The 11,792-nt window shown below is 45.3% G+C and overlaps 1 protein-coding gene across 2 annotated transcripts in view; it reads left to right on the forward strand.

Moving 5' to 3' along the window:
* Positions 1-9,870: 9,870 nt before the first annotated feature.
* LOC121863032 overlaps positions 9,871-11,792 on the forward strand; it is a 63,401-nt gene continuing 61,479 nt past the window's right edge. The window contains exon 1 of one of the 2 annotated variants that reach the window (XM_042361499.1): positions 9,871-10,356. In XM_042361499.1, coding sequence (XP_042217433.1) covers positions 10,348-10,356 — 9 coding nt within the window. In that variant the 5' untranslated portion in view covers positions 9,871-10,347. The remainder of the gene's footprint in view (positions 10,357-11,792) is intronic. The other variant, XM_042361493.1, reaches the window with a different exon arrangement.

Genomic DNA, 11,792 nt, shown 5'->3' on the forward strand with positions numbered 1-11,792 from the left:
AGAGAGAACTAGGGTGTGGTGGTTGTAATGATGGTGGTGGGGTAGGGAAAATGGTGGTGGTGGTAGGGGGCCCCGGGGGGTATGGTGGTGTTGATGATGGATGTGGCAACGGAGCGGCCCAAGGTGATGGTATTAGTATAGTGGTTGTGGTAATAATGGTGGTTGTGGTTTGGTGGTGGTGGTGGTGGTGGTGGTGATGGTGTGATGGTGGTTGTGGTATGGTGGTGGTAGTAATTGTGATGGTGTGGTGTGGATGTGGTATGGTGGTGGTAGTAGTGGTATGGTGATAGTAGTTGTGATGGTGGTTGTGGTATGGTGTGGTGGTGGTTGTGGTGTGATGGTAATAGTTGTAGTGTGGTGTGATGATAGTAGTATGGTGGTGGTAGTAGTGATAGTGTGTTATGGTGGTGATAGTAGTTGCGATGGTGTGGTGTGATGGTGGTTGTGGTGTGGTGATAGCGGTATGGTTGTGGTAGTATTGGTGGTGGTTGAAGTGTAGTGATGGTGGTGTGGTGATAGTGTGGAAGTAGTAGTGGTTATGGTGTGGTAGTGGTATGGTGGTGGTAGTTGTGGTGGTAATGGTGTTGGTGGTAGTGATGGCGTAGTGGTGGTAATGGTGGTGGTGTGGTGGTAGCGGTAGCTGTGGTGTGGTAGTGGTGTGGTAGCGGTGTGGTGGTAGTGGTAGTTGTGGTGTGGTAGTGGTGTGGTAGCGGTGTGGTGGTGGTGGTAGCGGTGTGATGGTGGTGAGCTGTGGTGTGGTAGTAGTTGTGGTGTGGTAGCGGTGTGGTGGTGGTAGCTGTGGTGTGGTAGTGGTGTGTTGGTGGTGGTTAGCGGTGGTGGTGTTGTGGTGTGGTAGTGGTTTTGGTGTGGTGGTGTTAGTGTAATTGGTGGTAATGGTGTTGGTGGTAGTGATGGCGTAGTGGTGGTAATGGTGGTGGTGGGTGGTAGTGGTGTGGTGGTGTGGTGGTGGTAGTTGTGGTGTGGTAGTGGTGTGTGGCAGTGTGGTGGTGGTGGTAGCGGTGTGGTGGTGGTAGCTGTGGTGTGGTAGTAGTTGTGGTGTGGTGGTGGTAGTGGTGTGATGGTGTGGTGGTGGTGTTGTTGGTAGTGGTGTGGTAGCGGTGTGGTGGTGGTGGTAGCGGTGTGGTGGTAGTGTGGTGTGGTAATTGGTGTGATGGTGTGAGTTTGGTAGTGGTGTGGTAGCGGTGTGGTGGTGGTGGTAGCGGTGTGTAGTTGTGGTGTGGTAGCGTGTGTGGTGGTGTGGTAGCGGTGTGGTGGTGGTGTGTACGGTGTGGTGGTGGCGTGGTAGCGGCGTGGTGGTGGTGGTAGCTGTGGTGTGGTAGTAGTTGTGGTAGTGGTGTGGTGTGGTAGTGGTGATGGTGTGGTGGTGTGGTTGTGGGTGTGGTGGGTGGTAGCGGTGTGGTGGCGGTGGTGGTGTGATAGCGGTGTGGTGGTGGTGTGGTGGTGGTGTGTGCGTGGTAGTGATGGTGTGGTAGTTGTGTTAGGGTGTTGGTGTGGTTGTGTTGGTGGTGGTGATGGTTGTTGTGGTATTGGTGGTTGTTGTGGTGGTGGTTGTTGTGGTGGTGGTGGTGGTGGTGGTTGGGTGGTAGTGGTGGTAGTGGGGGAATGTTAGGTAGGGGTGGTGGTGGAGGTTGGGGTGAAGGTAGGTAGGGTGGTGGTTGGGGGGTGGTGGTGGAGGTAGAGGGAGGTGTGGAGGGGTAGGGGTGGTCGTGGGAATGTTGGTGGTAGGTAGGGGTGGTGGTGGTGGGAGGGATGGAGGAAGAGTGGAAGTAAAGAGGTGGTGGAGGTAGGGGGTTGAATAGGTAGGGGGTGGTGGTGTTAGGGGTGGGTGAGGTAGGTAGGGGTGGGTGAGGTAGGTAGGGGTCGGTGCGCTTAAAACTGCAGATGAGGCAGGCGGTGGTGCCAAGTCTCCTGCCACATCGGCAACGCCCTCACCACATTCAATGATAATGACGCTGATGTGCCACATATCACCCTCTTATCTATCTCGAGCGACTCTCCTCTCGTCGATAAAAAACAAAACCACTTCATGACCTAAAAGCCTCGTCTATCGCCTCTAACCACTACAAGAGAGATAACGTAACTAGAGATAACATATATTTCAGTTGTTGTTTTAGTAGAAATGTGGCACCAGGTTAAGCGCGTTTGAAGCAGTAGAGGAAGTAGCGAGGGAGAGGGAGAGAGACCGAGAGAGGAAGATTCAGTCTGCCCGCGGCGGCCAAGGGAAGAGGTGGTAGTGTGTTGGGTCTCCTGCCACTCAGCCCTGCCCTTGAATCGCCTGACAACATGTACTCATAACGCACCACAACTAAAAGGGTCTTGACTTTGATGCACTCCAGCGCTATCTTTAAGTGTGTTCCTCAATAAAGAGAAAAGGATATGTTGTTTTATTTCTTTAAATGTTTTGATTATTTATGGGATAATAAAGTTTGATAATGTCTACGTGTGACCATATGGTGGGACGTAATGATGAAGTAAAAGATTATGGAAGGTAATTATAACAGCTGTAGCGTCAATAATAACAAATAGTTCAGTATTATATAACTTATTACTGAGGTTATACAAATTCACCTTTAAAAACATCACATTATGACTTGAGTTTAATGAATCCATATCTATAATCGCTAATAAAGTATAATTAATCCATATCTATGATCGCTAATGCATCGTGTTTTATAAAGGCCTCAGATATAGATAATATAGGTAGTAACTATTATATATATCGCTATACCATTTAAATCATTCGTGACCTTTAAGTGAGCTTTATGACCTGACCCCTCTACAGTACCTCCTCAAGACCTGACCTCCATCATCATCATCACGCTAATACTACCTTGGGCGTTAGGTTAGGTTAAATTAAGCCAGGTTATGGTGTTTAATCATCAGGTAGACTAAGAAGTGGTTACAAGTCATCAGGTGATCACAAATTTGTTACACACGTACATACACACACAGTCACACATTCCTGTACACACATAAGGTAATCAATACACATATTATGAAATCAATAACCACCCTTGTGAATTTCTTCCTGCCCCCCCCAACACACTTATTATTACCGCCATAAACCCATCACCACAACCCGTCACCATCACAACCCGTCACAAGTCATCATCACTATCATCGTCTCCATCTCTCCTCATAATCTTTCTACATCGTCCGTCACAACCACTCACTATTATCGTCACAACCCGTCACCATTACCGTCACAACCCTTCACCATCACAATCCGTCTCCCCACACAACCCGCCACCATCACAACCCACCACCCGTCTCGTCACAACCCATCACCGTCACACAACCCGCCACCGTCACAACCCGTCACCATATCACAACCCACCACCATCACAACCCATCACTGTCACAACCTGTTCTGTCACAACCCGTCACCATCACAACCCATCACCGTCACAACCCACCACCATCACAAACCATCACCGTCACAACCCGTCTCCGTCACAACCCATCACCGTCACAACCTGCCACTGTCACAACCTGCCACCGTCACAACCCGTCACCGTCACAACTCCGTCACCATCACAACCCACCACCATCACAACCCGCCACCGTCAACCCACCACCGTCGCCAACCCGTCACCATCACAACCCACCACCATCACAAACCCGCCACCGTCACAAACCCACCCATCACCATCACAACCCACCACACATCCCTGTCACCATCACAACCCACCATCACAACCCGTCACCATCACAACCCACCACCATCACAACCCATCACCATCACATCCCGTCACCACCATAACCCACCACCATCACAAACCCATCACCATCACATCCTGTCACCATCACAACCCACCACCATCACAACCCGTCACCAACATCACAACCCACCACCATCCAAACTCCGTCACCATCACAACCCACCATCATCACAACCCACTACCGTCACAACCCACCACCATCACAACCCATCACCATCACAACCCATCACCGTCACAACCCACCACCATCACAACCCACCACCATCACAACCCACCACCATCACAACCCATCACCATCACAACCCATCACCATCACAACCCATCACCATCACAACCCGTCACCATCACAACCCATCACCATCACAACCCATCACCATCACAACCCATCACCATCACAACCCGTCACCATCACAACCCATCACCATCACAACCCGTCACCATCACAACCCATCACCATCACAACCCATCACCAGAATATCGTCTAAGCCCTTGTGGCACCAACATACATATACTCTACTCTACAAGCTTCCTAGGATCAATGTCCTTATCATTAATCACAAGGTCAATTAAATCCTAATTACGATTATTAAACCGTACGGCCGTATTCAATTAAGAGCTATTAATGATACTCTCGCATTAGACTACCTGTGTGAGTGAGTGTCTATATATCGGTCTGTGTCTGTCTGTCTGTCTCCAATAGTAATGAATCGAGGTGTATGGGTCAATGGACTGACTGAGGACTAGACGTGAGTAGAATCGAATATTTTTTTTGTCTAACCGACCATACTCAGTGAATGTAACTCAACAGATGGCGCTGTACCTCCCGGGTGATATTTTAAGCCATAACTTCAGTAAATAAAGTTAAAATTAGCTGATTTTTTAACTGAACTTAGATAATAGCGAAATAAAGACACGTACAAAATTGTATCTCGATTTGGCTAACAGTTTGTAAGTTATTGAATAGATAACTTACACAGACAGGCAGCTGGACTAATTATATAAAGTGTTCCATGTACTTTATTGATTTCTAAGGCTGGGGAATAGAATATAGACATTACTTATTGTTTTCTATATATCTATCAGTGTTTCTTCATTGTGGACTTGAAAGGACCATCTGTCAACTCAAACAGTTGTTGTTGGAGCTCTGAACCCAAAAGAATATCAATGGAACCTTTTTGATTTCCGGAAATCTTCACTAACAGGTTTCGAATCCCCACACGATAGAGTTGGAATCTGTATCAATACACCGGGAATATAGACTACTGAGAGAGAGAGAGAGAGGAGACAGAAAAATAAAGAGAGAAGGAGACAGCGAGAGATAGAGAGAGAGAGAGAGAGAGAGAGAGAGAGAGATAGAGAACGAAAGCAAGAGAGAGAGAGAGAGACACTGGTCCCCCTCCCTGGGTGAAATAAAATACCATTCTCTCTCTTTGTCTATTATTTCACACTCCCACATCGATCCCCTGCCCGAGAGCTCTCTGCCAGATAAAAGATTCCCTAGTTTTATTTTCTCGCCTCGCCCATAATCTCTCCTGGCTTTCAAAACACTGCAGACAGAAAACAGCAGACAGACTACAGAAATACTACAGTACACAGACTATATCACACTACAGTACACAGACTTCACAGCACAGACTACAAATCACACTACAGAACACACTACAGTACACAGACAACAGCACAGAAACACTACAGAACACAGACTACATAATAGACTTACAGTACACAGACTACAGCACACAGACTTACCTAAACCTTAGAACTCTCAAAAACACACACACACACACACACACACACACACACACACACACACACACACACACACACACAATTACAAACACAAACACGTTGAAGAAGAGAACTCGGCAACACTCGTCCATTACAAAAATTCTAGTGATATGCGATTTTTTTTTGTTTCTTCCTTTCTGCTCTTGTCAACAATGAAACTCGAAGCGTTAATAATGCATTTAATGGAAAAGATGTTTAGGGGCATAATAGTTGACGTAACAAAGTCATTAGACAATTAAATTTATCCATTAAGCGAATTTTAAGTGTACTCAGAGGAATTTTTAGTATGATTGGCTGACTGACTGACTGTGTTTGCTGCTGACTGACTGACTGTGTTTACTGCTGACTGACTGATTGACTGTGTTTACTGCTGACTGACTGACTGTGTTTACTGCTGACTGACTGATTGACTGTGTTTACTGCTGACTGACTGACTGTGTTTACTGCTGACTGACTGATTGACTGTGTTTACTGCTGACTGACTGACTGTGTTTACTGCTGACTGACTGACTGATTGACTGTGTTTACTGCTGACTGGTGTCTAGGCTGTGTTTTAGGTAAAGTTTGTGAGGGATGTTTTATACAGTGTAAGATACGCTAACATTTTTGTATCATACTCAGACATACATAAACAAGGATAAACAAAGAAATAAACAAATAAAACAAGAACATTTACTATTATTTTTAGTCTGTGTTGTGTTCTTGTTCACCTGAGTCACTGAAGCACAACAACAACAACAACAACAACAACAACAAGCGGATAATTTGAGAATAAAAAAATATATGAAGAGAAGAAAGAAAGTAGGAAAAATAAGATAAATGGTGAGAACAAGACAGACAGGAAGGAAGATGAAAGAATATGAGAGAGAGACAAACAGAGGAAGAAAGACAGAGAGAGGGAAATAACGAGAGATAGAGAGGGAGAGACAGACAAAGTAGAGAGAGGGGAGAGAGAAAGAGGAAGAAAGGAATATAGAAATATAAAAAGTAATGAAGGGAGATAGATAGATAGATAGATAGATAGATAGATAGATAGATATTAAGACAGACAGACAAAGAGACAGAGGGGAATATGATGTATTTGAAATATATACAGTGTGTGTGTGTGTGTGTGTGTGTGTGTGTACGTGTGTGTGTGTGTGTACGTGTGGTGGGTGTGGGAGAGAGTTGTCTAGAGAAGAATAAATTACAAGTTATATTCGTGATGTTGTTTTCTAAAGTCGGGTTCCGCAGTGGATAGGTGGTTTCTAAAAGGTGTTTATAATCAAGAAAGTAAACTGTCTGTCTGTTTGTTTGTCTCTGTCAGTGTCTGTCTGTCTATGCGTATCTCTCTCTGTCTGTCTGTTTGTCTATCTGTCTGTGTCTGTCTGTTTGTCTGTTGTACCATTTCATCCAAAACGTTCCTTTCCTGTTATTATCAGATGACTTCCTTTCCACGCTGTTGCTCTGTTCCTTCACCCACCCCTTCCCTTGCCAGCCCCACCCTTTCCCTTGCCGGCCCCAAACCTTCACACCGCTCCCCCCCCCCTTTCCCCCCCCTAACCACCCATTAGAAGCCATTATAGCCGCCATTATCCTATTCTCTCTCTCTCTCTCTCTTGCTGTATTTATTTTCTTATCTTCTTTATTCCCCTTAGATTCCTCCTCTATTATGTACGTCTGTTGTTATCTTTTTAACACCCATTAACTCTTTCTCCCCTTAACTCTGTCCCCCTTAACCCTCTCATCTCTTATCTCTCTCACCCCCTTAAACCCCATTATCCCCTAAATGAGATGTAATCCTTATCGGCCGTGTACAGGTGTTGGACCAGACATCATCACAAACTACAGGTGTCCCAGTGTGTGTGTGTGTGTGCGTGTGTGTATGTGTGTGTGTGTGTGTGTGTGTGTGTGTGTGTGTGTGTGTGTGTGTGAGAGTATCAAGGAGTTGAAGACAATGATTCTCAGACGTTAAAGAGATAAAGTTTGGTCTTGATTTTAATTATAGATTTGGATAGGAGGAGGAAATGGATCTATTTGGGGAATGTTTACCACAACACAGACAGGCCACCATCACCACCACACCACCACCACCACCACCGTCACCGTCACCACCACCACCACCACCACCACCACACCACCACCATCACCACCACCGTCACCACCACCACCACCACCACCACCACCATCACCATCACCACCACCACCACCATCACCACCACCACCACCACCACCACCACCACCACCGTCACCACCACCACCACCACCACCACCGTCACCACCACCGCCATCACCACCACCATCACCACCACCACACCACCATCACCACCATCACCACCATCACCACCAATTCTTCCACTACTAATAAAACAACAACAACAACATGAACTCTAACAACAATAACTACAACAGTTACACCAACAACTACAACAACAACAGATGATTGATGGCAATAGGTGGATAAATTGACATAACTTTAGATTACATTTTTGAATGGTTAAACTTAGACATGGGAGAATTTGAAGAGGAAATACTGTACTGGCAGACATCCCCGTGAATCAAGGAAGAAGGAGGAGGAAGAGAATGAAGAGGAGGAGGAAGAGAAGGAGAAGGAGAATCAGAAAGAGAAGATGGGGAAGAGGAGTGAGAGATGAGAAATAATAAATATAATAATAATAATGAGAAGGAGGAGAATGAGAGAGATGGTAAATATGAGGAAGAGAAGAGAGAGAGAGAGAGAAATAAATAATGATATTGACACTAAAAGAGAATTGCAACAGATAGTAAGTGAATGTGCGCCTGAGAAAATACGGTTATTTTCTTTGTTTCACTTTAATTTCTTCTTCTCTTCTTATCCCTCCTCCTCATCTTCTCTTCTCGGCCCCATTTCTATTCCTCTTCTCACCCCTCCTCCTCTTATTCTTATCTTCTTACTTCGTCTCTTCTTCCATCATCTCTTATTACCTCCTCTTCTTTTCTGGCTTACTTCTCTTCTTTACTTCCTCTTCTCTAAGCCCTTCTTCCTCTCTCATTTATCATTTTGGCCAGAACGATGAGAATTATGAAGGAAGAATAAGAAGGAACAAGAAGGAATAAAGGAGGGAGAAGGAGAAACAAGAAAAAAAACAAATATCATAGCAATGTCGCCAAGACAAAATTAACAGACTGTAATAATTCTGTTAGTTTGATTAATTACTACGGTATTTGGGGTAATTTATTTTTGGCTATATACAGTATATATAAATTTTAATGACTTGGAAATTTTAATCATTGTTTATATTTTTGTGTTTATTTATTATTTTTGTCCACTCTTTCCACAAGTCTCCGATCAACTGTGATGAAAGTTTGGGGATATGACAACCTACTCAGCAATTACCTTGTGCCACGTCAGTACTTCACCGTCTGTATCCCTTCATCATACACTGGGATACAGCGCCTGAAATTAACACAAGAGATAACATACATGTAAACAATAAGATCTACAGATAGTACGATCTTTTGGTATAGTTACTGAAGCTAACTAGCACAGTGTGAACCAGGGGACCTGCCCTCACTCACACTGTGGGCGGTGATGGCGGTCTGCCCCGGCTGGTGGCAATGACGGGAATGTTCGCCGGCCTACACCTTCCTCCCCCTTTATCTTAACTACTGCTACCTGACATAACCTCATTCAGTCATACACATTTGTTGTCCCATTCACAAGGTATCGGCCGAGTACATGCATCACCTTGTGTACAACACTACTCTAGAGGCTGTTTCACTGACCGTCATCACCCCAACCTGTTAGTGTTGTAGCTGCTAAACTATGAGGATTTATATTTTATATCGATATTGTGTCTTAGAATTGACTCAGAAATACACTGCAAATTAATGCACATCTCAGTGACACCCTGTACTGTATATACAATATATATATATATATATATATATATATATATATATATATATATATATATATATATATATATATATATATATTATAAAGGTCAAGAGAAGAGTAATACAGTTCTCGAAAATAATATCTTTTTATGTATAAATAAATGCATGGAAGTAAATTGTGTTTGGCAACTCACGACCTCCAGCAGCAAGTGCAGCGGAGTTGCCAGTTCATATTAAACACTTCCTTTATGTAGACGAATGGATTATCTCTCAAACTCACTATTGTATTCAGCATTGAAGTAGTTGTGTTTTTTGTGCGTGCAGGTGATGGCAGTGTTCATCAGCGAGTTACTTGAGGATGATTGGGGAGGGAGGGAGGGACTGGTGCCAATGTACGGAGTGAAGGCCTCTGTGCAATGGCGTTCTCGGCAGTCCGCTTTATCGAACTTTCTCAAACTCTTCCGTTTCTCTTCGTTCGTTTTTTTCCACCGCGCCCTCCGCTGTTCCATCACCTGGTGCACGGTGGTCCAGGTCTGTCTTGGCCCGGCGGTGGTCATATCGGGTCGTCTGGGGTAATATTTCATATTTGCGATGTCATTAATTTTCCTCTTGTTGTAATTCTAGATGTGCGGTGTTGCCACGTCAGAGGGAGTTGTGTTGTACGATGGTGCCACGTCTGAGAAAGAGCTGTGTGTTGCGGTGGTGCCACGTGTGAGGGAGCTGTGTGTGTTGTGTGCGGTGGTGCCACGTGTGAGGGAGCTGTGTGTGTTGTGTGCGGTGGTGCCACGTCATGTCCCCCATCTGCTGGTGTGCCACGTCTCACCAGTACAGTGGTGCCACGTCCTCCAGGCCCGCAGGCTATTGGTGGAGGTGTTTAGACTTGCCCTCGTACACCAGCCCCCCCTCACTCCCGCCCCCCTTCCGTCACTACACTACGGCCTACATAAACATCATGTAGATGGATAAGGTGAGACATTAGAGACACAAAATGGCTGCCAGAGCGGGTTGGGTGAGGGTGTAGGAGGCGGGAGTCCCACAATGGCGGGGTCTGGCCAGGCTAGCAGTAAGAATTTTTATGGGTGTGTGTGTGTGTGTGCGTGCCGGCGGCTGAGCCAGTCATGTACATGTTAGCGTGTTTCCTTGCCGGCCGCCATGAGCCATGACTTTGACCAAGGGCAGAGCGTCTTGCTTCTTTGCATGTTCTTTTGTAGTTGTGGCAGACTGTCTTTCTATCTGTCTATCTGTCTATCTGTCTGTCTATCGCTGTCTTTCTGCCTGTCGTTAGCTGTATCTGCCAGTCTCGCTCGCTGTCTGTCTCTGTAACCCCCCTCTGTCTGCCAGCCCTTTATCCGTCTGCCAGTCTATCCGTCTGCCCGTCTCTTTGTCTGTCTGTGTCTCAGCCAACCCCCTCTTGCTGTACGCTACCAACACACACTACTGCGCACTGGGGGCCGCTCGCCAAGCCAAGAATTTCCGTATGTTGAACCTATTCTGGGTCACATGTCCCAGTGTTCGTGTACTTGGTTAAAACATTACCAGAGAGAGAGAGAGAGAGAGAGACTGACAGACATAGAGAGAATAACAGATAAACAGAGAGAGAGGGAGAGAGAAAAGCAGCAGACATACTGACCCGAAGACAGAGACAGACAGACAGACGGACCAACCACGCTGACATCCACCACTTTGCCCACAACAACAACAACAGTAACAAAATCTCTATAATCTCTTTGTGTTTTTGTTAATTATACATACATACATACATACATACATACATACATACATACATCTACACATATAGTACGTATTCAAGTTTACACACACACACACACACACACACACACAGCGGTGCAGGTGTAAGTACAGGTGTAGATCTAATTACAGGTGTACATGCAATAACAGAAATATAGGTGAAGATACAAATACAGATATAATAATAGACAGGTACAGACATAACTTTGGTTAGGTTAGGTTAGGTTAGGTTAGGTTAGGCAGCAGTGTTTAAAGGTGTAGACTGTTTACCGTTGCTTGTATACCTGTACTGTCTAGGTATATTCTTTGGCCATTTTACTACTCTCTCTCTCTCTCTCTCTCTCTCTCTCTCTCTCTCTCTCTCTCTCTCAATATACACCTTGTGAAGAAGCCTCGTGACTGACATTCACACGAGAGCATTTTCTGGGAATCGGCTTCATTTTTGTCAGTCCTGGGAGATTAGGGAACCGTATATGAAGCTCCAGCCGTGTGAAGCTTTACGAAGCCTCGAAGCCTTTGCCTGGCTTGTATAATCCAGAGGTAAAAAGAATCATTATTTTGATGAGGTGTTTTGGTTGGTTATAAAATTTTTAATATACAGAGAGAGGGGGAGGGGACTAGAAGAGAGAGGTAGAGAGAGAGGGGGAGGGGAGG

The sequence above is a fragment of the Homarus americanus genome, unplaced genomic scaffold (assembly GCF_018991925.1).
Source record: "Homarus americanus isolate GMGI-L3 unplaced genomic scaffold, GMGI_Hamer_2.0 scaffold40248, whole genome shotgun sequence".
Lineage (NCBI taxonomy): Eukaryota > Metazoa > Arthropoda > Malacostraca > Decapoda > Nephropidae > Homarus > Homarus americanus.